At 42.3% G+C, this 27,883-nt stretch overlaps 2 protein-coding genes across 4 annotated transcripts in view; both read left to right on the top strand.

Annotated features, from left to right (window-relative positions):
- The window catches only part of ADGRG1 (adhesion G protein-coupled receptor G1), a 92,579-nt gene extending 74,376 nt beyond the window's left edge, over nucleotides 1-18,203 (top strand). For all 3 annotated transcript variants that reach the window (XM_007477560.3, XM_007477559.3, XM_056811976.1), the window contains 10 exons: nucleotides 570-711; nucleotides 2,243-2,374; nucleotides 3,035-3,151; nucleotides 3,733-3,778; nucleotides 5,438-5,541; nucleotides 5,648-5,766; nucleotides 7,003-7,271; nucleotides 8,982-9,090; nucleotides 9,505-9,773; nucleotides 11,410-18,203. In XM_007477560.3, coding sequence (XP_007477622.2) covers nucleotides 570-711; nucleotides 2,243-2,374; nucleotides 3,035-3,151; nucleotides 3,733-3,778; nucleotides 5,438-5,541; nucleotides 5,648-5,766; nucleotides 7,003-7,271; nucleotides 8,982-9,090; nucleotides 9,505-9,773; nucleotides 11,410-11,537 — 1,435 coding nt within the window. In that variant the 3' untranslated portion in view covers nucleotides 11,538-18,203. The remainder of the gene's footprint in view (nucleotides 1-569; nucleotides 712-2,242; nucleotides 2,375-3,034; nucleotides 3,152-3,732; nucleotides 3,779-5,437; nucleotides 5,542-5,647; nucleotides 5,767-7,002; nucleotides 7,272-8,981; nucleotides 9,091-9,504; nucleotides 9,774-11,409) is intronic.
- Nucleotides 18,204-18,365: 162 nt separating this feature from the next.
- The window catches only part of ADGRG3 (adhesion G protein-coupled receptor G3), a 28,104-nt gene continuing 18,586 nt past the window's right edge, over nucleotides 18,366-27,883 (top strand). Inside the window, exons 1-3 of the mRNA XM_001376500.5 lie at nucleotides 18,366-19,026; nucleotides 22,940-23,093; nucleotides 27,242-27,383. Of these exons, the coding sequence (XP_001376537.4) occupies nucleotides 18,927-19,026; nucleotides 22,940-23,093; nucleotides 27,242-27,383 (396 nt within the window). The 5' untranslated portion in view covers nucleotides 18,366-18,926. The remainder of the gene's footprint in view (nucleotides 19,027-22,939; nucleotides 23,094-27,241; nucleotides 27,384-27,883) is intronic.

Below are 27,883 nucleotides of genomic sequence, written 5' to 3'. Positions count from 1 at the left end.
CTTCCATGTAATTCACACACAAGTCAAGATTGTTGTCATTGGTCCTCTGAAAATGGACTATGAGCTCCTAGAGGTCAAGGACTGCCATTAGCCCCTTTTGATATTCCCAGCCATACTATGTGCCTAATAAATGTTGATTGATTGATTGATTAACCTGCCCTTTCCCACCTCTATTCTTCTATCATTTCTCTTTCCTATCTCCCCTCAGATTTTCCCTTCCTTTTTCCCCTTCTCTTTCCATCACCTCTTTCTTCTTCTCTTCCCTCCTGTATCTCTCTCTTTTCCCTGCTCTATACCCCATCCCTTTCCCTCTTCAATAGAAAAAAACCACAATTGATATTTCTAGGGTGCTTGAAGCTTCACAAAGCTCTTTCCTCACAACATCTTGGTCAGATAGGTATGGAAACAGAGTTGCTAGGTGACTTTCTCAGGGTCACACAGCTAGCTATTTTCAGAAACAAGACTTGACCGAAGGTCATCTGATTACAAAATTCCATGCTCTTTCCATGACACCATGTCTTCAGTGACTGAGGAGGCGGGTGCCTCTGTTCTCTCCTCTTACTCTCTAGGCATCTTCAGAACTTAGAGTCAAAATTGGTGGGTGTCCACTTCAAAGGGGATAAGGCTTCCTTCGAGGAGGAGAAGATCAATGCCACTGTGTGGAAACTGAGACCAGGAGTTAAGGATCTACATATCCATTCCAAAGAAAAGGTTAGTATCTGGACATTCAGAGAAGGAAAGGAGAAGGAATGGGCAAGGGGAGGAGAAGAGGAAAACTGAGAGCCAGGCACTGGGTCCCAGTGCAGCTCAGGAAAGGAACCTGGGCTCAGCAAAAGCCAGATGGTTCTCATGGCCCCAGTGCTAAACTCAGAAAGGATTCTGTGGTGGACCAGGCACAAAGATGTGACTCATGGAGGGTGGGATAGGTGTGGACATAGAGGCTCGGCTCAGACAGAAACTGCCATCTTTGTTAACTGTCTTTCTGGCCAGTCACCACTGTGGACTGACATCTGTTTGCCAGATGCCAGGGTGGAAGGGAAGGAATAGAAACTGAAGCTTAAGAATCCCTACAAAGCAGTATCAACAAGTACTCATTAAGGATCACAGAGACCCAGCATTGCATTAAAAGCCTGCCTTGGACACACCCCGGCTGTGCAATCCTGGGCAAGTGACTTAATCTCTTCGCTCTCTAGGTAGCTTTCTAAGTCTCAAAGTTATAGGAAAAAAGGGCAGCAAGGTGGGTTAGTGGTTTGAAAGCCATGCTTTGAGACAGGAGGTCCTGGATTCAAATCTAACCTCAGATACTTCCTGGCTCTGTGACCCTGGGCAAGACACTTAACCACTATTGCCTAGCCTTTAACACCCTTTAATATATTGAACAATCAATACATAGTATTGATTCTAAGATAGAAGGTAAAGAAAGAAGGTAAAGTTATAGAAAAGGTGATAACCGGAAAAAAAAACCAAACCCTCCTCAACTGCTTGGAACCTTGACCCAGTAGGCTCAAGAGATTCTAAGTCCTGCCAATCATTTGCAATTGCTTTCTTTCCTTGATACACCTGGGAGTTCACTATACCAGTGAAATTACAGTCCCAATCCCTCTCCTTATTTTTTTTATATATATAATATATATAAGGATATGTATTATATATATCCATATATAGATCTATATCTATATCTATGTATAGATATAGATATATAAATATCTCCTTATTATCCCTGATGGATGTCCTGGAGACCTGATTGACAACTGTAATATGTACACTTTGAGATGAATTGTTTTTCTGATTGCAAAAATTGAGTTTGCCTTGAGCCACTCACACTGACTTCCCTTCCCCTTTGGGAGTAGAGGCACAGGGGGACAAGGTGGCTATCTGGAGCTGGGAGGACAAAGTTCCTTGGCAGTGTTGGTGGGAAGGGGAGAGGATGAAGCAATGACATCACCAGGGTCCTAAACTCATTGAACTTCAAGCCACAAACCAAGAGAACAAGGAATAAAAGATTCATCAGAGCTCCGAGGAGTTATTCGTCTTCCCTATTTCTAGCATGATGCTCCCAAGGTTGTGGTTCTTAGGTAGTCTTTCCTCCTGGGATTGAGGTCTTGGTTTCTTGGTTCCAATGCACATGAAGCCCATTGCATGGTGGGGTGGGGGTGGGGGGGTCTAGATCCTTTGTATCTGCCATGACTACTGTTTCAGGTAGGCCTGAATTCCTCTAATGGCTGTCCCTTGGATTTTACAGATGGACCAGAGTACAGTGCAAGAGTACTCAGTGAAGCTGCCCAGAGCCCTGTTTGAAAAGGCCAAAGGCAGGAGAGGGGAGGCTGACAAGAGGCTCCTGTTAGTGGATTTTAGCAGCCAGGCCCTATTCCAGGTACCCCAGCTGGGAAACCATCCTGCTTCTCCTTTTCTAAGGGGAGAAGACTTCTTATAAGTATGCTAGGAAGGAGAACAGGGGAATCAGAGGTCTAAAATTGGGTGAATCATAATAATAACTCATATTTCTGCAGCATTTATCTCAAAACATCCCTGACTCTCAGTAAAGCCAGTTTTGTCCATAGGCAGAGTAGGTAGCCACAGGTGTGAGCCTCAAGTGACTTGGGGCACCAAAAAAGCTTTTGACCCTTAAGAGCACCCCACCCCAGCACCACTTCTACTTGTTCTCTGATGCCAATGATTACTTTATGGGAATGCCATCTTTCATTCCACAGCAAGAGGTAGAGCTTCAAATGTAACTCACCCTGAAAAGGGGCTCATGGCACCTTGGCTCTCCCCCATTCACATGAAAGTGAGCAGAAATAGTGGGAGTGGGGAGAGAGCAGGATGGCATGAAGACTCTGAAAGTAGGGTGGGGAGGAGAAGAAAGGGAGACTACAGAGGTGGAATAGGGCAAAGGGGAGGCAAATTTGGCAGGAGACACTTCAGACAATAAATCTACCCAAGGTCACACAGATCGAGCTAGTCAGTAAGAGATGCAAGAGAAGACACCATCAGTAGACACAGGTATCAAGTTTCACCTTCTCCATGTATTCAGGACAAAAACTCCAGCCAAGTTCTCGGGGAAAAAGTCCTGGGTATTGTTGTAGAGAACACCAAGGTGTCCAACCTCCAGGAACCTGTGGTCCTTACCTTCTGGCACCAGCCACAGCCGGTGAGTGGAAGAAACCACCTGGAGGGAGTAAGGTGGTCCTAGAAATTGGGGTCCAGCTGATTTCCCTCCCTTAAGGTAGATCCTTTCTCTTCTTTATAGACCAGGAAGTCAATGGGGTTTGAGTTATCTTGTCATAAATTCAGATGAATGAATGAATGAATGAATGAATGAATGAATGAATGAAAGGGTGAATGAATGAAATAGGATTTGGAGTGAGAAAGGATTTCAGAGATTATCTAATCCAAGCCCCTCATTCTAAAAAGGCAAACACTGAGGCCCAGAGAAAGAACATGACTTATTCAGTCACCCAATTAGTGAGTGATGGTACCAGGAAGGACCCACTGGTCATTGCTTTCCTTGGCACTATCCGTCCTCCGGCCTCAATTTCTTTCTTCCCCCAGTTTATCTATGCATCCAGTGCTTTCCCATAAAATTGGTGCCCATTATGATTGAATGAACCAGTCTGCATATTTAGGCTTAGAATTAAATTTTCCAAACTAATATCCACTTCCTCTCCCCTAATTCCCTAAGTGACAATGAATGCTGAGATTAACAAACACATACCTTTTTGGTTTTTACAGAAGAATGTGACCCTACAATGCGTGTTCTGGGAAGAGAACCCTGCCTGTAAGTATGGAAAGAGTGATCAGGGGACTTCTCAGTATTAGGTGAATCTCTGGTATGAAATCTTGAATTGAATTATTTAAGAGACAGAAGAAACCAGGGTGAGCAGAGACCTGGGATGTTTTGAGCTGGATTTGAAGGAAAGAGATGGGTAGGATTTGGCCAAGAGGAAACAGAGATCTAGAGATGGAAGAGATCTCAGGGGTTATCTAGTTCAACATCTTTTATACAAATGAGGAAACTGAGGCTTAGAGAGATTGTTTCTATTGACAACTATTATAACTATCCAGAAAATAAACTTGTCCGTTTTCAGTCTTCCTGTAAAACCTCCCCGACTCATTCACCAGGGCAATGAGCAAAAGCATGGATGAAAGAGTGGGCTTATAAAATCAGTGAGACCAGCTAGATCAACCACCTGCTTCATTTTACAATGAGGAAACTGAGGACCAAGAAGGTCAAATGACAGCTAGTCAGCACCAGAGGCAAGGGAAAGCACCAGCTAGAGAAGTATCAAGTTTTCCCTTCTTTATGTCTTTGGGACAAAAATTATACTCTAGTTAGTGGTAGAATTAGGATCTGAACCCAAGCCTTGTGGCTCCTGATCCAGCTTTTTTTCTGCTGAGCCACACTGCTAGTTTATGAGACATGTGGAATAAAGGGCTAAATTGAGAGTGAGAACAGCTGGTGAATGGGACCTGTTGAACCTGGAGAGATTGAAGCCAAGCAGAGTTGAGACTTAGGAAAGGGGATGGAGAGGCTTCAGAAGGCACAGGTGCTAGAACTACGACAGTCTCTTAAAACTGGAAATCAGAAATTTTAGGTCAAAATGGAAACTGATGAATGAAATTAGGGAAATTATTTTGTGTTGAGGGGGCCCAGGCTGGGACTACAGGGAGTTGCTGGAAGAGTTGGAACAAATTTCAGGAAAACAGAGCCACACTGGTTTATTTAGGGATATGCACCTGACCTTTGAAGGTAGTAGGAGGTATAGGTCTAGCCTATCCCAAACTACCTAATATTGACTAAGGATGCTTTGTGGATTGTCCCCAAAACTAATCCAAATAGGAAAACCCTTTGGCTGTTCCCAAACTGATTTTCTTGACTGGAGAAGAGATTTAGAACCAAGAATTAAACATTGAATAATTAATCAGAAGTTTATCTTCCTCTGTGCTCCTCTGAGCCAAGGGGAACGCAGGAGAAGGAGAGAACGTGGGATTAGGACCATATGATTAGGATTAATTTATGATTAGGACCATAGACAGAGCTAGAAAGGACCCTAGAGACTGTCTAGTCTAAGGGTTCTTAATCTGGGGTCTATGACCTTTTTTCTTAATTTCAATAATGGCATTTCAATAAAATTGAATTCCTGTGTACTTTATGCATTTCAAAACCTTATTCTGAAGAAGTTCATGGGCTTCACCAGACTGCCAATGGAGTCCATGAAAAAAAACTTAAGAATCCAGGCTAGTCCAACTCTCCCACTTTGGAGATGAGGATGGAGGGCTGGTAAGTTAACTGCAGAGAGGTTGAGGGAAGTGATCCACAGAGGAGTCGCAAAACTACTCTGAGTAGTGGGAGACTACATTGAGAAGTCTTTCTGCCCAAGGTCCCCCATGAAGGGATTGGAACTAATGTGGTTGGGGCCCTATGATCTCTCCTCAGCTGGAAGCCCCGGGAGCTGGAGTGATTCTGGGTGCCAGACAAAGGTGGGGGACACAAACACATCCTGCCTCTGCAACCATCTGACTTACTTTGCTGTTCTGATGGTGAGTAATGGCGCATCCCCTTAGCCCCCCACTTCTCCCCCAGCTAATTCCTTCCTCATCTTTTTCTCCAGCTGGGCTCATTGTGACACTTCTTTTCTGGTCCCAGGTCTCTTCTGTAGAGATTGATGCCATCCACAAACACTATCTGACTCTTCTTTCCTACATCGGCTGCATCATCTCCGCATTGGCTTGTATCCTGACGATTGCCATCTACCTCTTCTCTAGGTATAGATCAGCCTGACCCAAGAGGAGGGGGTGGGACTATGGGAGAAAAGGGGAAGGCAGCATTTGTGGTTGGCACTCTTCTACAGTTGAGGAATAGCTCTATCATCTATCTTCCAATTTTGTAATTAAACTTGATCTCAGACCCTGGAGCAACCAACACTGTGAAGCTGGTTATTTCCATGTTCTTAGGAAGTTCCATGTATATTGGGTGTTTGTAAATAGAATCCATTTTCTTTTTTTAGAAACCCTCACCTTCCATCTTATTATCAATACTATGTATTGGTTCCAAGGCAGAAGAGTAGTAAGGGCTAGGCAGTGAGGGTTAATTGACTTGCCCAAGGTCACATAGCTAGGACATGTCTGGGGCCAGATTTGAACCTCGGATCTCTCATCTCTAGGTCTGACTCTCAGTCCACTGAGCCACCCAGCTGCCCCCTGAACCCTATTTTCAAAGCCCTGGGAAAACTAGTTCCTTAAAGGAGCCAAGTAGCTATCTCCTCTTGCTTCCTCTTGCTTCCATATCAATTCATTAGTTGAAGTCACAAAATTGCAAGGGTAAATAAGGGGACTTTAAAGGTCATCTGGCCCAACTCCTTCCTTTTACAGATGAAGAAATGAAGGCATAGTTAAATGAGTTACCCAAAGTCACCATAGGTAGTTGAGCCAGGATCTGAGCTCAGTTCAGCACTCAGATGTGAGCTGTTTCCACATGTCCTGATATCTCAAACATGAGTTCTTGGAGAAGGCTGCCCAGAGGTCCCATCCTCACAACCCCAGAAGCTTTACAGATATCCTGAACCTCAGACCTAGGGCTGACCCAAGGCAGATCATAGGATCTTAGAGCTGTAAAAGATCTCAGAGATGATTACATCTGACCCCCTTAGTTTGCAAGTGGAGAAATGAAGCCCAGAGACTTGCCTAAGGTCCCCCAGCAAGGACACAGCAGAGTTGGGATACAAACCTAGCTCTCTGGCTTGAAATCCATCATTCTCACTGCCAAATTACATTTGGGGCAAAGCAGCTCTCTGTCTGCTGCAGTGGCAAGCCTGCCAGCTTTGGAGCTAGAGGCCATGGGTTTGAATCCTAGCTCTGCTCCTTGGTACCTGTGTAACATGAATGAAGGACTTCTCTTCTCTGGGCCTCAGCCTACTGCTCCACAAAGTCTGAGGGTTAGAGCAGCTGACCTCTTAGCCCTCTTTCAACCAATGAAATGCTATGGTTTTGTGCTTCCTTCAGGAGAAAGAAGAGAGACTACACCATCAAAGTCCACATGAACCTCCTACTCTCCGTCTTCTTCTTGGACCTGAGCTTTCTGCTCAGTGAACCTGTGGCTCTCCTGGAGAATGAGATGGGCTGCCGGACCAGTGCCATCTTCCTGCATTTCTCTCTGCTGGCCTGCCTCACTTGGATGGGCATTGAAGGCTATAACCTCTATCGGCTGGTTGTGGAGGTCTTCAGCACCTATGTCCATGGCTACCTGGTCAAGCTGTGCCTTGTGGGCTGGGGTGAGCAAGCAGGTTGGGCCTGGGGAGAGGAGATCAGGTTGGGGATACTAGAACAAATGTAAGTGGATGAGGAAGGAGGTGGGGTCCTTGAGCAGACAAGTAGAAGTGGAGGAAGTTGAATGGGGGATCCTGGGGCTGGTGGATCTCAACTTGACACTGGAAAGAAGGTTTATACTTAATATTGTGGAATACCACTTCCATTCTGAAATGCTTCCCTCCCTTAGCTCTCATGACTATATTACTGTACTTCATCTATCCATTCATTCTTCTATCCACCCAACCATTCATTTTGAAATATTGAATGTAAAGCACTTAGTAAGTTGAGTGTTATGTAGATGTCAACTATATTATTCACTCAACAAATAATAAATGCCTTCTGTAGTCAGAGTACTGAGCTAGGTCCTAGGGGAGATCTAATCTCTCTGATGCCTCCTTTTTGCTGTTTGGTCTCTAAACCAAGAGTACCACCCAAGTCATTGCCTTTATTCCTCTTCTTTGCCCTTTGTTTCTCCCTGGATGAACTCCCCCCTTCTTCCCTTTGTATCAATAATTCCCAATGCCGTATCTCCAGGCCAACTCAATCCCTCCAACTGCCTGCTTCACACTTGTTATCTCACCATTCCCTCAAATGCAAGTTATCTAGACTGAATCTACTTTAACTTCCCCAACGTGTTTCCCCTACTGACTTCCCTAACTCTTTCTATGATACTACTATTTTTTAAACCCTTTCATCTTAGAAGCAATACTGTGTTTTGGTTCCAAGGCAGGAGAGTGTTAAGGGCTAGGTAATGGGGGTTAAGTGACTTCCTCAGGATCACCCAGCTAGGAAGTATCTGAGGCCAGTCTTGAACCCAGGATCTACCATCTCTAGGACTGGCTATCAATTCATTGAGCCACCCAGCTGCTCCTGATACCTCTATTCTTATAGTTAACCCTACATGGTTGGTATATCTGATGATACTTGGGTTCAAATCCCTCTTCTTCCTCTTGCTACTTGCATGACCTTGGGCAAGTCATGTAAGTTCCCTGGGTCTTGATTTTCTAATTGATAAAAGTTAATGGGTTGAATTTTGAGATAACCGAAGTCTCTCCTCCCTCTACATCTATGATCTTTGACATTTCCCTTCATAATCAGTGATCAAGTCTCTTCTCTAAGTCCCTTTTATTCTATTTCACCTGACAGCTTCTGTTATTAGGATGGATGGAGTTCAGAGAAATGGCAGAGTATCTTTCTTTTGTTTTAAACTCTTACCTTCCATCTTAGAATCAATGCTGTATATTGCTTTCAGAAGAGCAGTAAGGATGAGGCAATTCTAGTTAAGTGACTCACCCATGGTTACACACCTAAGAAGTGTATGAAGCTAGATTTGAACCCAGTACCTCCTGTCTCTAGACTTGGCTCTCTATCCACTGAGCCACCCAGCTATCTCCAGGGGTCATCCTAAAATTTCAGTCCTAAAGATGTTTTATTCTGTGTTCTTTCTTAGTCTTACTACCATTGTTTTTAAGAAACCCAATAATCAGATCAAAATATTTGTACAAGTGGCTTATGACTCACTGGGATTCCAGGCAAATCCCTCTGCCCTCCCTTCCTCAGGAACAGCATACATTGCTCTCAGCGGTTGCCATGGAGTAAGCGTGAGGGTGGTGGGAAATAAAAGGGTTGAACCTGGCCAGGAAGGATGTAATTCTGGGATTTTCTCTCTCCAGGACTCCCTCTCTTTTTGGTGACGGTGACAGCATTGGTGGATGGGGAGAACTATGGTTCTATCATACTCACTGTCCAGAAGTCATCAGAAAATGTCATCTACCCTTCCATGTAGGTGTCCAGAGTGGATGGGGAGGGAGAAAGCAGAGAACCGAGGGGACCATCTAGTTCCAACCCTCTCCCGACCCCACTGGCTGTTTCACCCTATCCCCCCATCCACAGCTAATTAAGTAGGTCTCTGTCTCCCTGCCCAACCTGCCAGTTAGTTGCCCTGGTCTCCCATTTCCCATTACAGCATCCTTTTCCCACTCCTTAAAGTGCCCAGACCCTCCTGATGACCTCTTCTGAGAAGGATAGAGGCTCCTGGTCTAACCCTTCCCCCTCACATAAGTAGCTGGTCTAGGATTTGAATTCAGGTCTCCTAAGTCCTAGTTCTAAGCCTCCCCCCCCCCCCAAGCAAGGCTCCCAGTCTTACTTTTCTTGTCTTTCTTGTCCCTCCCCTCTTGGTCCTGGGACTTCCTGCAGGTGCTGGATCAGGGACCCCATCGTCAGCTACATCATGAACCTGGGCTACTTCTGCCTGGTGTTTCTATTTAATGCTGTGATGCTGGTGACCATGACGGTGCAGATCCTGCGGCTGAACCAGCGTGGCCAGAAGTGGCAGCATGCTCTCACCCTGTTGGGCCTCAGCCTGGTCCTGGGTGTCCCCTGGGCGCTGGTCTTTTTTGCCTTCACCTCAGGCATCTTCCAGTTGGTTGTGCTTTATCTCTTCAGCATCATCACTTCCTTCCAAGGTTGGTATGGGCCCTCTCCTGTCCCTTCTTCCCAGAGCTAACTAGACCTGAGGGTAGAATAAAGAGAGGTTCCAGTCCCCTTGCCATTGCCTTCCCTCTGACTCCTTAGCATTGACCTCTAGGGTGCCCCCCACTTCTTGTTTGTGGTCTCCAATTCCTCTGTCCCATACCAGGGGAGAATAATTAGATAAGATACTGGACTAGATGACTTCCAAGATCCTTTAAAGTACTCTAAGTTTTCTACTCCTTCTTCCTTCCTTCCCTTTCACATTCCTAGTTGCACAGCACAATGGGAAAAAAAAACATGAGAATTGGAGTCTGAAAGATCTGGGTGCAAATCCTGACTATGACCTTGGCCAAGTGACAACTTCTCTTAGCTTCAGTTTCCTCATCTGTAAAATGAGGGGGAGTTAGTTAGATTCAATGACCTCTAAGATTCCTTCTAGTTCAAAATATATAAGTATTTTTTTTAGTTTTGACATTATTTACTTTTAATATTCATTAAAATTTTTTTGAGTCCCAAATTCTCTCCTTCCTTCCAGTCCCACCCATTGAGAAGGCAAGCAATATGATATCGATTGTACATACAAAGTCACGAAAAACAGATTTCCATATTAGCTATTATTCAACACGTTTCTAAAGCTACAACTATGTTCCAGGCCCTAGGGATACCAAAAAACAAACAAACAAAAAGAAAGCAGTCCTTAACTCTAAAGAGCTTCTAATCTCCTTGGGGTTAAGGTAGGGGTGGGGGTTCCGTGTGCATGCAGATGAACGTAAAACATGTAACAACTAACTTTTACATAACTCTCTAAGATTGGCAAAATCCTTGACTTATGTTAGCCACTCAAACCTCACTACAGCCCTTGAAAGTAGCAGCTATCATTATTCCCATTTTACAGATGAGAAAGAAAGAAAAGAAAACATACAGCGACAGTACTCTCTCCATTCATTCTTCTACCTAGCTGTCAAACAGACAAGTGGGCTGTCATTTTGTTTTATAATTGTTATTTTTAATTTTGGCTGTCATTTTTAAGGGGAAAAAAAACACCAAACATTGAAGGGATCTAGAAAAGTCTCTGGTAGCTAGTTTATAACTAACATCTACTCTGGGCCTGCCCTGGGGACATTATGGGATATGGAAGAAAATGCAGTCCCAGGATTTTGAGCCAGAAGATATTTTAGAGGTCATCTAGTCATTCCATTTCATTTAGTAGATGAAGAAACTGAGGTCCAGATAGAGGACATAATTTTGCCAAGGGTCACACAGGTAGAAATTATTGAGTCAGGATTCAAACCCATGTCTCCTGAGTCTCAATTCAAGGTTCTTTCCTCTACCCCAGTCTTTGCCATTGAGGAACTACCAGGGTAGTAAGAGGCATAGGACCCATATACAAAAGTATTAAATGGCCGCATGATTCAACAAACTACTAAATGGGGAATGGTGGAATTCAGATGGCCAACAGCAGTTCTGAAGAAGGGAAAGACAGGTTTGAGGTAGAGCTGCCAGAGATTGGTCTTTAGAGAGGCATTAGGACCCATAGGTAAGTGGCATTAGGTTTGGTCCTTGGAGAGAAGGATAGATTTGGACAGGTGGCCCCTCACTCACTCTCTCTGTCTCCCCCCTACTTCCCAGGCTTCCTGATCTTCCTCTGGTATTGGTCAATGAAGCTCCAGGCCAAGGGCCCTTCCCCTCTGAAGAGCACCTCGGACAGCGTCAAGTTACCAATCAGCTCTGGGAGCACCTCTGGCGGCCGCATCTAGGCACCCAAGGGAACCTGCTTGCCCACTCTGTAGAGATGAGGAGAAAAGGAGAAAGCCAGTTTGCCCTTGCCCTTCCTTCCTCCTCCTCACACCCCTCACTGTCCTTGGCTCCTGTGTGGACTCTTATCAGACTGTCTCAATGGATTTCTCCTACACAGTCCTGATGACTGGTCTGGACTCTTGGCCTCCAGAATCTAGCAGAACAGAGGAGTGAGGGGGCTTTCTCCAGCCTCAGAAGTGATGCCTACGTTGATGGCTGTAATCAGGAGGAAAGGGATGTGAGGTGTCACATCACACGGAATGAAAACCATCTTTGATGCTGGGTTGGGAAAAGGGAGATACTAAGCTTGAATGAAGTGATGGGAGGAAAGAAATGAGACACCGTTTTTTGGTTCTGATCCTTGTTCTGTCATCCCACAATGAGGCTAAACCTTGAAACTGAGCTTCAGAAATTCTGACTTGATCTCTGGTCAGCTTTAGCCTGGGGACCACACAAAGAACAGCCCCTGACCCATTCTTGAGAACTGAAAGGCTGGTTCCATGTAAAATCTTTTTTTTCTGATTTCAGTTCAACATGAGGGGGGAAACATTCTAACAATTAAAGTTATCCCCAAAATAGAATAGGTTACTTCATGAGGTATTGAGTTCCCTCTCAATGGAAGCATTCAAATAATCAAATGTTTGTCAGGGATACAGTAAATGGGATTTCTCCCAAAGCAGAATCCTATCAAACTCAGAGCAGCTACAGAATGTTCTGGATTTCTCTACACTAACTATGACCTAGGACTGGAGGGATATCTCAGATGCCAACTAATTCCTATTTCCCCTTGTTTGAAGAGCGAGACCAGCCACTCCTGGCCTGGGCAAGTCATCAGGGTTTAGGGCAGAAATGTCAGGGCCGTTAGTCCTCAGATATTGGTGGTCTAGAAAGCTCATACCATCTTCTGCCTCCTACCCCAATAGCATGGCATAATGGCCACCTTTCCCTGGCCTCTTCCCCAAATTTTGACATCACTTTTCTCATTTTCATCAATTGTTCCAATATTAGGGAAAACTAAAATGTTTCATGGGAAGTAATGAAGAGAGAGAAGAGCCTGGGGAATCAGAAATGAATAATTTAGAAAGAAAAAGCCCAAATGGATCACTTACCCTACTGAGTAGGATTTGAAATAAAAGCCGCCCCCCCCACATACACACACACACACACACACACACACACACACACACACACACACACACACATATCCAGCTATCTATACTGCCCTAATTTGGAGACCAAATAACATTAGAGCTGGAAAGGACCCTTGGAAATCATGTAGTCCAATCCTCTCATTTCACAGATGGGGAAATTGAAGTCCAGAGACAGGCTGTGATATATCCAAGGTCACAAAGTCAAGCCTCCATCATTACTGTCCTCTGCCATACTGCCTTTTCACAAGAACAAATCTCTCTTTTGAGCCCACAAGAACAGACAGAATTGGGGAGTTGTGGTCTCCAGATTCAACTCCCCTAGAGGCATCGTTCTGCTCCTCTCCTCTCCTCTCCAGTCAATTCACCTTTTTGGGATAGTCTTTTTTTTTTAAGTAGATGTCATACACTGTGCTTGTATATATTTTTATATTGTACATAGTCTGTGGTTTTGATCAGTGTATTCCTTCCTTTGACTTTGGCTTATTAAAGGGTATATGTGCTGTCAATCTTCTCAGCTTCTTCTGAAACTACCCTCTCACCCCTCCAAACGGGGTGGATGCCATGATGAAAACCATAGTCAGTACAGTCAAATAGGATACTGGGGTTAGCACTTCAGTAGTCGATCTGCAGAAGAAGCAATGGAAGGAGTCCTAACATTGAATTGGATTAAAAAAATTGGGATGGGATTCCCAAGGCAGAGAGGCAGAGAGTAGGGCAGCAGATTTATGAAATAGCTTGTCAATTTTGAAATATATTTGTCTCCTGACAAAAGGTGAAGGGAACACTAAAGTATCACAGCTTTAGTGAAGAATCTTTAGTAAATTGGCTAGAGTCTGAGGGCCTGGGGTTGGCATCCTATTTCAGATACTTCCTGTGTGACCTTGGTCAAGTCAATCTCTCTGGGTCTGCTTCCTCATCTGTAAGAAGTTGTCAGCAAAATGACTAATACAGAAAAATATATTCTTGCACATGTAAAATCTATATCAGCTTCTTTTCCATCTCAGGGAGGAGAGGGGGAAATTCAGTGCAAAAATTTTTTAAGTTTGAAATTGTTTTTACATGTAATCAAGGAAAAAAAGAAAATATTTTTTAACAAAAAAGAAAACCTGATCATTTTGCAGATGAGGAAACAGATCTACAAGAGGGAAATTGTCCAAAGTGACATAAATTGCAACAGTGGGATTTGAACCCAGGTTCTCTGCCTTCAGACTCTTTGCCTCTTAGTGAAAGGAGGCAAGAAGGCTCAGCAGATGAGGGAGACTAACTGATATCCTATCACCATCAAAAATTAACCATTCTGACTCCCATCTTTCGAGGGCCTGCTAAGTGAGAGGTGGCTAATATGATAAGCCAATTTGGGCTTAGCTATTGGTAGGTACTAAAAGATAACAAGTTGGCCATCTGACAGAACAAGGGCCTTCTGGTGACAAAATGCCTTATCCTAAATCCCCTCTGATAGAGGAAATCTCAGCCATCAAAGTCAGGTTGATGGCTAGAATATTTTGAAATAATTTATCATAGAATATAGAACTGGGAGAAGGGGACTTTTTTTTTTTTGAGAAGGGGACTTTTGAAACAGATCATCCTATGATTAGATTATAGAATTTTGAGATGCAATCATTAGAGATCACCTAGTTCTTCCTCCTTTTACAGATGAGAAAATGGAGACCTAGAGATGTCAGATGACCTGTCCAATGAAACACAGCTTTTAAGGGCAAGAATTAGGATTGAATGTAGGTTCTCTTACTTCAAATTTCAGGTTAATTCTAATATACACTAATACTTTCATTTTATACTAGGAAACTGTGAGCCATATAGGGAATGAAAGTGGTCTTGAGTTTGATGAGCTGATGAAGAACAAAGATCAGAAACCAAGTCTTCAGTCTTCTGGTCCAGGGCTCTCGCAGGATAAAAAGGCAGTCTCCTATTTTGTCTATGTGTTATCTTGTCCTTCTATCTACCCCTGCCTAGATGACTCCCTTATTTAAGAAGTAAGGGCCATAGCTAAGAATTTTTTTGAACCCAGGGCAAAGACAGAAGGGGAACCAGCTGTGGCTGTGGTCTAGGCATTTTGGTCTAAAATGTAGTCTCAATGAGTAGAGGGGATGTTCTAGGTCTTGCCCTTCACCCCAGGAGAATCCTAGAGGAGGGACGTGTGGGTCCAGGAGACAGAAAGCATGGCAGGACCCTGGGTGTGACAACTAGACCACTAGAAGATCTCAAGGAGAGACAGGAGGAGGGAGTGTGGCTTCACCTAGATCATTCCTGGGCAATACTACATTCCCCTTAGTTAGTTACAGCTCTGGCCTCCATCACTGAGAGTCTGATTCACTCTCCATCCATGAATCTGAGATATCAGCCTCTCTATAGAGTACTGACCTGCTTTTCACTCTCCTCTATTAAGGGAACGATTATTCCCCTCAGGGGGTTTCTGAGAAGGGCTTGGAAGGGTGTGTTTGAAAACCATGGGCTCATTTAGGCTATATTTTGAACGTTTCACAGCTGCTCCAGGACCTCTGGGGGAAGAGGTGGCCTGGGGATGGAATAATGGTGGTGCTGGAGGCCACAGCTGTTCCTTCCTGATTCCATTAGCTCTGGACTTTTTAATTCATCCCCCACTGCTGCCAAGCTCCATGTTATTCACAGCTGGGAGCTCTCGATGCATGAATTAGTCTATAGCTGTGACTGCAGCCCTCTCAGACCTGCTTTCCCCTTGCTCTGTTGATCCTGTATTTTCCGGGAAAGCTCAATCATCCCAGGTATTGAGCTCTTCTTCCCCAAGACTCCCCACCCTCTTCTCCAAGAATCTCAAAACCCTTTGTACACAGGCTCCCATCTAAGCTTCCATGTGTGCTATTCAGGGCTGATCTGTCTCTTTTTGGGGGGGAGATATAATGCAGGGTATTATTTTATCTGAAATTCATGCACCATCTCAGCAGAAAGGCAGCTCCATCCTCTTGCCTCCAGCTATCCATTGGGGTGTCTAGGAATTAAAAATAGTGGACATGAGTCAGGGCAGCTTTGCCTGACTTCCTGACTTAGTATCTCCTCCTCACTCCCTACATCCTTCAGGTGACACTGGATAGACCCAAGTCTAAGCCTCAGTCATGTATTGGGGGATTAGGAACATTGATCTATTCTATGTAGACAGAGGGTCTGTGTTTTGGGAGGAGAGAAGAGGTAAGTCAGAAGGAAGGTATCCGGAGAATGGTGAAAGAAGTTATAGAGGAAATAGAAATTTGAGTTCTTGAGTTCTTGGGCAGTTTCCAGTTTGATAGATGAGACTGAACATGTGAAAGGAGAAGAAGTAGTAATACACCAAGAGTTGGTGGTGGAAAATGAGTGTTTTCTTGTGCATATTCCCTACAGACTGATGGGAGAAATTGGAGGGCAGCTAAGTGGTATAATGGATAGAACACTGAGACAGGAAAATATCTAATTGAATTCAAATCTGGTCTCAGACACTTACTCTCTGGGTGACTCTGGGGAAGTCATTTAACACTGTTTGCCTCAGTTTCCTCAGCTATAAAATAAGTTGGAGAAGGAAATGGCAAATCACTCCAGTATCTTTGTCAAGGAAACCCCAAATAGAGTCATGAAAAGCCAAATACAACTGAACAACTATTAGTCTGGTGCCCAGGATGGTGGAGCACAGAGAGAGCTGGCTTTAGAGTCAGAAGACCTGAGTTTAAGTCAATTTTAATACTTACTATTGATTACTATTGATTGAGAGCCAGTCTTAAAGATAGGTTCAAATCTGGCCTCAAACAATTCCCAGCTACATAACCCTGGGCAAGTCACTTAACCCTCATTGCCTATCCCTTTTCTGCCTTGGAATCAACACACAGTATTGCTTCTAAGACAGAAAGTAAGGGTTTAAAAAATACTATAATATATGACCTTGGGCAAGTCACTTAATGAACAAGCATTTATTAAATGCCTTCTCTGTGCTAGATTTGGGCCATAAATGAAATAGTTCTTATAGCTGAAGAGTTTGCATTCATTTTAAAAATAGATTTCATGATTTCTTTTGCTTTACATCACCAAGATCAGTGAACCTTTTAGAGACTGAGTGCCTGAACTGCAAACCTCATGCCGCATTGAGCCTCTCTACCCCTCTGCCTTACCCCAGACAGGGGAGGGAGGAAGTGCTCCCATTAGGCTACTGGGCAGAGGGGCAGTGATGTGAGAAATGTACTCAGGAGCAGATGGAGAGGGGGAGGGAAGCAGCTCCCTTCAACACACATGCCATAGGTTTGCCAACATGGATCTAGATTTTCCCTTGAATTCCTCCTCTTGTCCTTTCTCAGAGAGTCATTCCTTATAATCATGAATTTTTTAATAGAGAAAGAAGAAAAAAAATCAGCAATACTGTTTGATACATCAAAAAAATTATCATATAAATGGTCCATACTTGTAGACCCCCACTTGGTCTGCAGAGAAAGGGAGGGAGAGGACAGCTCTTCTTTGCAGCCAAGTCTACTCTTTATAGGTTTACAATATTGATTCTAACTTGTTTTGTGGTGGTTGTTCTTTCCATTTCCATTGGTCTAGTCAATGTACATATTATTCTCCTGGCTCCACTTTTCTTCACTTTGTATCAGTTCATGTAGGTCTTTACATGCTGTTGTTTATTCATTACATTCACTGTTTCTTATAGCACAGTAATATTCCATTCCATCCATGTACTACAATTTCTGTAGCTATTCCCAGTTTATGAGAATCTACTTGGTTTCCAGTTTTTTGCTCACACACACACACACACACACACACACACACACAAATGCTGCTATAAACATATTGATGTAGAGGGACTTTTTTTTCATCAATCACCTTGGGTACATGCTTAGTAGAATACCTAATTAAAGGGTAGGATGTTTTAGTCACTTTGTTTGCATAATTATAAATTATTTTCCAGAATAATTGTACTAATAATAATTATACTAATTCTCAGCTCCAGTAAAAATTCAGTAGTGTGCCTGTCTTTCCACAGACCTCCAGCATTGACTATTCCCATCCTTAGTCATCTTTGCCAATTTGATGGGTATGAGGAGAAATTTCAGTACCATTTGGATTTGGATTTTTCTTATTATTAGTGATTTAGATTATTCTTTCACAGGGCTGTTAATAGTAAATCTTATTCTAAGAATTGTTGTTTATATCTTTTGGCTACTTGTCCATTGGGGAATAAATATTGATCTTATGTATTTTTGTTAGTTGTCTATATATATATATATCGGATTCCAAAACTTTTTAGATATTTTGATACTCAGATGCTTTCTCTGTTGGTTGATTTTTTCTTATTCTAGATGTATTAATTTTGTTTGTACAAATGATCTTCAATGTCACATAATCAAAATGATCTATTTTGCCTTTTTTAATTGCTTTTATTCCTTCATTGGTTGAGATTTCATCAGGGATGCTATGTTTTACCAGGAGGGACATCATGTACATATAAAACAATATATAAAAGTTTCCCTGAGCCTCAGTTTCTTCATTTGTAAAATTAAGCGATTGGTAGGTGGTCTCCAAGGTCCTTTCCCCCTGGCATCGACTTCTTACTGGGTCTCAATTTCTTCCTCTAGAAAATGAAGCTAACCTCAAAGGTCTCTTCCATATCTAAATGTAATGCTCTAATTCCATCCTGAATTTACAGGAAAGGCCACCACCTGCAATTCTGGAAAGTGCTCTTGTAAGAGGACTAGAAGCCAGAGCTCCAGGCTAGCATCAACTGACTTCCTCTTTGGACATCCTGTCTCATGCATTGTCATAAATCCTCTCCAGCATGAGGTGGGAGGGAAAGAGGCAAGCCAGAGGACCCTTGTTAGCAGAGGTGTTCCTGCAGGGACATTTTGGTATCCAGGAAATTGGGAAGTTCAAAGCCCTTCCCCACCTTCCAGGAAGGACTAACCATGACCTGAGTGCTTCAGGATCCATGCATCCACCCCCAATCACCATTTATTCTCAAGGCAGTTGCTATGGATACGGAGATCTCAGGATATGACTTTAATCTCTTGGCCCTATCTCTCATCTACCTGTGACAGTTGCCATCTTTCATAATAGTATTACGAAGGCCCCAGGAAGAATGGACAAACAGGAAATGTAGTGGACAGTGAAAAGTGTCAGAGTGATTGCAATACCTTGCACAATTTAGATCGCTATTGGGAGAGACCTAGCTAGGTCTTCAGTGGGAAGATAATGAGGCTGAGACCAGTAATGAGGAAGTCACTAAGTCAATGTTCACCATCAGATCTGGGGGCCATGCTTCTTCTTGGCTTTCTCCTCTTGCTTCAGCTGGGTGAGTAGAGCTAATGCTCCCTCTTTCTTCCCAAGATCTGTCTTCCCTTCAGGGACTGAATTTACAACTCTAGTAAAACCAGTGGGCTTTGCTAGCTAGGAAATATAACTACATTCTCTCTTATTTCCAGGGAACTAGGGGGCTGAGTGCTAGACTCAAGGGAGGAGAGGAGAGAGCTGGAGCTGGGATGTCACCTGTCAGGCAGAGTGGGCATCTACCAGGGAGGATGATTGCCCTACCAATGGAGGTTTCCCTGAATGTTTAGAATCTTTGTCAAGGATATGGATTTGGGGCATGTCCTTCAAGGCTGGCTCAACTCCTACCACCTCCATAACACTTTCCTTGACCCAATTTTGCAGTTAGTGACAGAAGGAGCCAACACTTGAATGGCCATTATAACATATGGCATAAGTGAAAGGAAGTATGGCAGGCTTTTCATCTTCTCTGTCTTCGTGTTCTATCTTCATCCTCAGCAGTTTGTAGATTGAGCTGCTAAGCAGTCAATCAGTCAGCATCAATTTATTAAGTATATTCCATAGTCTGGGCACTCAGCTAGGCACTAGGATTCCAAAGAAAGCCAAAACATAATCCTTTCTCTCAAGAAATTCACACCCTATAAGGGGGGCAGGGTAGAGAGGAGTTCCTCCCTACTGTCTCTAGACTGCATACTTGTTAGACCCCACAATGAGAAGAAATAGGAGACCCCTTGTGTACCCCTAAGAGCTCATCTCCTGCCTGGGGTGAGAGGACATACTCACGCAGGGGCACACATTAGTAAGGTAGCCAGTACAAACCACAAGAGGACAAACAGGAACTTGAAGGAGATGCAGATCCCATACAAGAGTCATATGGGCTTTATCAGTGACACTGAGTCTTTGCTTTGGGCCTTTTTCACTAGTACTCTAAAGGGGAAAGATCAAGGTCCTCTGGGTTTAGTATAAAAAGCTCCAAAGGCAGAGAATGAGGGTCTGACTCCCAGCTGGACACCTCACTGACCCTGTGTGTGTAAATCACCTCTCTGGGTTTCATTTTGCTCCATTGTGGCACAATGGATTGAGCTTGGAATCAGAAAGCATCATCTTCATGAGTTCAAATCTGGTCTCAAACATTGACTAGTTGTGTGACCCTGGACAAGCCACTTAATGCTATTTGCTTTGGTTTCTTCAACTGCAAAATGGGCAGGAGAAGGAAATAGCAAGTTATTCCAGTATCTTTGCTAAGAAAAGCCCAAATGGGATCACAAAGCATTGGGCACAATCAAAATGACTGAACAATAGCAAAACAGTTATTGACCCAGTAAATCTCTAAGGTCTTTTCCAACTCTCACGATAGAGTTATATTTCCTTAGCCTTCAAATTAAAAATAATACCAATGCCTAATACTCATATATGCTTATATAAAAATACCAATGCCTAATACTCATATATGTATGCATAAAAATGCTCATGCTTAGTGTTCACACATTTGTAAAAATGCTAATGCCTAATACTAATGCATACTAATATCTAATACTCATATATACATACGTTAACATGCTAATGCTCACACATATATAAATGGTATCTCACAGCTTCCCTGTGGATCAGAAAGGTAATTTCATATCTCTTCTTCTAATTGCACCTCACAACACCAATGTGAGGGAGGCTGGGAGAAGAGTATTATTCCAACTGATACCACCCCCTTCCCTCCATTTTAAACAGATCTCTGGTTTTTGGTTTTTGGTTTTTGTTTGTTTTTTTTTTGGCGTAGGGAGCTCCAAATGAGAAGCATCTTCTACCAATGGTACCTCCTCTGAGAAAGAACCTAGATTTCACTAAAAGACTAAGTGATTTCTCAGGGGTCAAACATTAAGTATATGTCAAGGGTAGGACTTATCCTCAGGTCTTCCTGCTTCTGAGACCAGTTCTCTATCCACTATGAGCTATGGCATGACATCTCATACATGATAATATGTAACAAAGGACTAATTCAGTTAAATGTACTCAGGGATGATTTCACAGAAGTAGGAAGAATTACTGATAGTATTGGTCAGCTCCCCATAACACCCTCCATCTCTACTTTCTCTTTCTCATGAAGCCAAGGGCAGTTCCATTTCTATCTCTGGGACAATATATTTTATTTATTTTTCATTTAAGAAATATTTTATTTCCTCTTATGTCCCCACCATGGAAAAAAGGCAAGAAAGAAAACCTTCATAACAAATAGGCATAGTCAAACAGAAGAAAATCTCATATTGGTTATATCCAAAAATGTGTGTCTCATTCTATACTTTGAGTCCATCAGCTCTGTTAGGAAGTGAACTGAAGGTCCATCATAGCCTTCTGGAATCTTGGTTGCTGTAATAAATGAAATTTTTTCAGGTTCACTATCAGATTTAGTGTCCTTGTCACTGTCCTTTCCCTGTGCATTGACCTTTGATTTATTTACCTTTCTTTCTTTTTCTTTGGGTGCACTATCTGCCTGGCCATTGTTTTTGTCCTTAATCTGATCTAACCCTTTTTCCTTCATAAATTCCTCAAATAAGTTCTTAATAACATTTTCCAAGTTAGTATCACCACCATTATCTATGCTGCCTTTTGGGGGATTACAAATCTATAGATATTCTTTATATAGGTCAGAGTCTGTAAAACTGCCATAGAAATGATGTAAACTTGAGTCAAAATCTGCCATAGTATAGTTTCAGTTTGATATGGCAACTGGAGTATGAACATGGTGGTGTTGCCAAGATAATCCAGAGAATCAAAAATCATGCTAGTCATCTTGCTATAGAGAATGTTATATACCCCAAAATCCAGTAATGGCTGCAACAGCTCCACAGAGCTGTTTTGCTTAAACGTTTCTCTGCTGTTTCTTAGGGATTGTAAAGTTCAATCTTTTTAGGGGTGCCAATCTGTATTAGATTGTATCTGAGGGTGTATATTTGATGGTTACTAGATAACTAATGGATAAGATAGTTATCTTCTTTTTGCCTAACCTCCTCCCTTTGTACCTTCCTCTTCAGAAGCCTTTCAGCTTCCTGCCCCACCTCTTCAGTCTCCCTCAAGTCACTTAGTGTGAGCTGTGAGGTTTCAATGAAATAGCTCTTAATCTTCTTTGTCAAACAAGGGGTTTATTTGGGGAAGACAGGACAAGGGTGGAGGATAAGGTAAGAGGGATGGGGTAAACCTATTCTCTACAGTGAGTGTTGGATTGGAGGATATTGAGAAAAATGGCAATTCAGTCACTAGCATTAGCAGTTAGAGAGATATATGAGAACTAAACTACTGTCTTTCTTCTTCTTCCTTCAAATCAGCCAGGTCACCTCCAATTTGATTATCTCAAGTCCCAGAGATAAACAACTAGCTTCCTCCTTCAGGTCAGCCAGAAAGCCTAAGACCTTCAGCTTCAGTCAAGCAGTTGACTCTTGTCTCCAACTGTTTCCCAGTCACATTCCAAATGGAATCTTCAATTGACTGACAGATGATCCATTTCCAGCTTCTGTCCTTTGCATGCATGCCTCTACCACATTGCCTGTCACATTGATCAGAGTTTACAAACCTTTCAAGGTTGCTTTCTTTTATAATGTTTAATTTTTATATGATGTCATTATTTAAATTGTTCTCCTGTTTCTGCCCACCTTACCATATATCAATTCATACAGGACTTCCTAAGATCCTCTGAAATCATCTTTCTGGTCACTTCCTAGAGTAACAAAAAAGTCCATTACTTTCATATATAATATTATTCATATAAATTATTAGTGCATATATTATATATATATATATACATATATATGCCCTAATCTGATCAGCCATTCCCCATTTGACAGGTACCCTCCTTAGTTCCCAATTCTTTTCCACCACAAAATAACTGCTATAAATAGCTTTTGTACATGTGGGTCCTTTTCTCTTTCTTTGGGGGCCATATCTTTTAGATTCTATGAAGGCCATGAATGAGTCTTCATTTCAAGAGAAGGAAAACATTTTTTGCTCTGAAGAAAATCCACCTCAGTCTACATATGGAGCTAATCGCTGCTTTACTTTGTGTAACAGAAGTTCTCCAGAGTGTAATTCCAAGGTGATTGAGAGGTGAGAATCGTTATTTAATCCTCCCAAAATATGAAGAAATCAATGAAGGGAACCACTATTCTGGATCTAATTCTGTCTTGTAAAGAGATGTTGGTTTCTCCTTAGATTCTTAAGATATATTTAACATAAGTTGTTAGTGTACTTGAATTGTCTCATTCTTATCAATTTGCATATTGTGTCCCCCAGTAGACTATAATCTTCTTTAAAATGGGTCTCTTTTTCATGTCTCTGTATCCCCATGATCTAATATAAAAACTTGCTCATACAAGGCTCTTGAAAAAATGTTAAAATGAATTGAAGATGGGGCAAGAGAAAGGAATAGAAGAGAATGTTCTAAAATGTGGTGGACCACTGATTCAAGGTACATTGAGGTTAATGATGAGTGCAAATAACAATAAAGTGTGTGTTTTTCAAAAAGTTGTAATAAGGGGAAGAGGAAGATCAAAGGAAAATACAGGATCCTAGTTCAGAGTGAGTGAATAAGAAGAGTAAATGACAATGAGAAGGCTAGACTATTCAATGAACAAAAATGGTTTATAGGGATCCCAAACCCAAGATGAGTAGGAGTGTACTTAGCAACCCTCTAGGGATTCAAATGATCAGTCCTAAATTAAACACCACCCAGATTATTGAAAGAATCAGTAGACATGACTGCTAATTTACTGTTAGTCATCTTTTTAAAACTATGGAGAATAAATCAGTGATATATGATAAATGGCACAGGAACAACTGGGTGGCACAATGGATAAAGAACCAGCCCTGGAGTCAAGAAGATTCATCTTTCTGAGTTCAAATCTGGCCTTAGACACTTACTATGTGACACTTAACCCTATTTGTCTCAGTTTCCTCATCTGTAAAATGAGCTGGAGAAGGAAATGGTAAACTATTCCAGTATCTTGGCCAAGAAAACTCCAAATGGGTTCATGAAGAGTCATGAAGACATGCCTGAACAGCAGTAACAACATGATTTGAAAAGGACAACCCTTGTTCCAATTTTCCTAACAATTACAAAACAAAAACACAGACAGGAATAGAGTTTACAAATAATAGGCCACTGATAAATGGTAAAAATGAATACTAAAAGAATAGTTCATGAGTGTTTAGAAAAGGAATTAGTGATTGTAGAAAGTTAGCATGCTTCCCCCAAAAGAAATCATGACAGTCTAACCTCATTTCCTTTTTTGATAGTATTATTAGGCCGGTAGCTCAAGGAAATTCTAGACTTAGACAACACATTTAATAACGTAACCTTTAGTATTCTTGTGGACAAGATGAAAAGATGATCAAATTCATTCAGAACTGGTTGAGTGACCAGATCTAAAGAATACCCACAAATGGATCAATTTCACTCGAGGTCTTCAGTAGAACTAGTTCTCTAAGGATCTGTTCTCATCCTAGTGCTACTTAGTACTTTTCTCAGTAACTTGGTTGAATGTGTAGGTGCTTTAATGGTGAAATGTGCAGAGGATACAAAGTCAGGGGAAATGGCTAAAACTGAATGACAGTCAGGATCCAAAAGGATCTTGACAAGTTAAAATGATAGTGACCCTAGCATGTGGTGACATTTCATAGTAATCAATATAAAGAGCCAGACTTGAGTTAAAAAACCACTTCTCAGGTTCGAAATGTAGAATATAATTCTTATAAATATATCAGAAGATTTTTGGTAGATCAAAAATATTGGTCAAAAACAAAAAAAAAAGTATTGGGGGATTTTGGCAGTCCAACATGATGGTCAAAAACAAGCAGACAAAAACAAATAATCTTAGACTGCATCGAAAAGAGCATGGTGTCCACAATGAAGATGGCAATGGTCTCGTTGTACTCTGTCCTAGCAAGACAATATCTAAAGTAAAGGTATCAAGCCTGTGGCCCACAATACTCCCAAGAGTAAGCTGGACCAAAGTAAAATGTATTTGGGGAACATTTAACAAAACAAGTAAAAGTACAGTAAAGCATAGATAATTTTAATATGTGGTTTTCTAAGTCAATATGGGGATCACGTGAATCTTTATGTATTTCTTAGTGGTTCCTGTTTCTATGAGAGTTTGGCACCATTCATCTAGAATATCATATGCCATTTCAGAAAATATGTTGATAAGTTAAGGAGCATTGAGAGAAGTAAGGGTGACAGGGACAATAAGGGGAATGGAGACCATGCCATGTAGGAGTCGGTTAAAGAACCTAGATTAAAGAGAGACATGATAGCTTTATTCAAGTCTCTATTGATCATCATGGCAAAGAGGGATTAGATTTATCCTTGTTGCCTCAGAAAGAAGAAATGGGAACAATGGGCAGAAGTGACAGATTTGGGTTTTATGATAATCATTGTAGAGCTAGAAGAGATTATGAAGGTCATCTTGTCTAAACTCTTCATTTTACAAATAATGAAACCAAGACCCAGAGATTAACTAATTTACTCCATATCAAACATGGTACAGAACTGGGATCTGAAGTAAGGACTTTGGACTCCAAAGTCAATGCTTGGTCTGCTGCACCCTGATGTAAAGACAGAAATCCCCTAATGATGGAGATTTTCAAAAGTAGATTTTTTGTTCCCCTCACTTAAGATCTTCTGACCTAAGCTGGAGGCTAAACTGTTGGAGAAGTTGTAGAATTCAAGATCAATTTAGATAAGCTGCTTTCCAGAGTCCTTTCCAACCCTGAATTAATTTCTCTGTCTGTTTCTGTCTTTACCTGTCTATTTCTATCTGTCTCACTCTCTCCCTTTATCTCTTCCTCTATCACTTCCTCCCTCTGTCTCTGTTTATCTGTCTCACTTCCTCTCTTCCTTTCATTCTTCCTCTTCCCCTCTCTCTCTCTGGCTTTGTCTCTCTGGCTTTGTTTCTATTGGTCTATCTCTCCCTTTCTGTCAAAAGCATTTAAGCATCTATAAAGTACAAGATTCTGTGCTAAGTACTTGGGATACAAAGAAAGGTTAAAATGACCGTTGGTCTCCAGGAGCTTATATTCTATTGGGGAAACAACATGGAAAAACTAAACATAAACAAGATATTTATAGAATAGAGTGGAAGAGATCTCAGTGGGGAAGGTGCTAGCAACTAGGGAGACCGAGAAAGGAATTTTGCAGAAAATGGGATTGCAGTGAAATTCTGTGACTTTGTCTGAGCTGGATAAAAAAAGGAGAGACCCACTGCCAGTTTGGATTAGAATAATGATGATTCTAGTTTGCATTTAGGATTAACAAACCCTGTCTTTCCCCCCATTCCTATAATAGAAGAGGCTTGGTGGATTTATGTATTGTCTCTCTCCACTTGTACCTGACTTCCCAGGGTAGGAGGTTGTGCGGTAGGGTGGGGTAATTTGGGTTAGCAAGGTGGGTTTCAGAAACCCACAGTTAGGAATACTGATTAGAGCATTTGGTGGAGGGAAGGAAGATTCTAACAAGTGCCCCAAACTCCCAAGGTAATATAATTCCCACCCACTATGCTCATCATACACTCATGCTGTGCCTGAGTTAAGGATGCTCTATGGAAGTCCCAAATTATCCCAAACATCTATGACTTGGACTCAGGGACAGAATGAGATTTAGTCATTTATTCCCAAGTATCTATGTCCATACAGAAGCATAAGAAGGGGCCTGAATGAATTGAGGGTTAGGCTTGAAGCCTAGTCCATGATGGCAAACCTATGGCAGGGGTACCAAAGATGGCACATAGAGTACTCTCCGTGGGCATATTCTGCCTCCCTCCTACACACCCCCAAGTTTGTTACTAGAAAGGCAGATGGACTTGGACAGAGCTTCCCCCTCTCCACTGTGCCTGACAACATTTTTTCACATCAACTGACCCTTGCCCATTGGGAGTATATAGTGGTAAGGTAGGCAGCTCACAGGCAGCAGAGCTGGAGGGGAGCAGAGAGCCCACTCCCCTCCCCTTATCCATGCACCTGAGGACATTCCTCACTTTACCTGCCCAGCTGCCCAGCAGCATTTCCTCCCTTCCCTGTGTAGGGACAAGGTGCACCAGGCACTCCATCTCGAGGTGTGGGGGGCAGGAATGGCACTTGGTTTGGGGGTGGGGTGCTGGAGGGGCCTGGCACTCTGTCTCTAAAAGGTTCACCATCACTGGCCTAGTCAAACTGCAGGACCTCCCAGTCCCTAACCCAATGTCCATTCCCTTCTGCAGCTACTGGATCAAGATAGAAGAAGAATTGGCTAAAAAAGAAACAATACAGCCTTTACTGGTTGAGTCCATGGTGTCGGCCACTGTCCACATTGTCCATACCAGTGTTTTTCAAGATGTCTCCTTCTCCTTTTCACCATCTCAGGTGACTCCCCAGTCCCCTACTCCCTTCACCCATTTTCCTTTGGATTACCAAAACCCTCATGAATCATATAATCTCTCCAGCTAAGATTCCCTCATCCCCACATTGATCTTCCTTTCCAGTACCTTCAACTGAACTGTTCCACCTAGGTTTTCCTTTCCCAAATCCCACATACTCCATGAAGGGCCATATCTGTCCCAGAGAAGGCCAGTATCTCCCCTCTTCCCTCATGAAGATTTCTAGAACATAAAACACAGAGATATAGAATCTGAGCATTTAGAGGACAGGACCTCAGAGACCATCTAAGCCAGAGATTCTTAACCTGGGGTCCACAGAGAACTTTCTGGAGATTTGTAAAATGAAATGGGGGATAAGATGATGTCATATTCTCACTAACATCTAACTGAAGTTTAGCATTTCTTTCAGTTATTTAAAAACCTGATTCTGGGAAGAACTACATAGGCTTCACCAGGCTGCCAAGGGGTCTAATCAAGTCCACTTTA

The sequence above is a fragment of the Monodelphis domestica genome, chromosome 1 (genome assembly GCF_027887165.1).
Source record: "Monodelphis domestica isolate mMonDom1 chromosome 1, mMonDom1.pri, whole genome shotgun sequence".
Classification (NCBI taxonomy): Eukaryota; Metazoa; Chordata; class Mammalia; order Didelphimorphia; family Didelphidae; genus Monodelphis; species Monodelphis domestica.
Note: the sequence above shows the minus strand (reverse complement) of the source record. Positions and strands in the feature narration are given on the sequence as shown.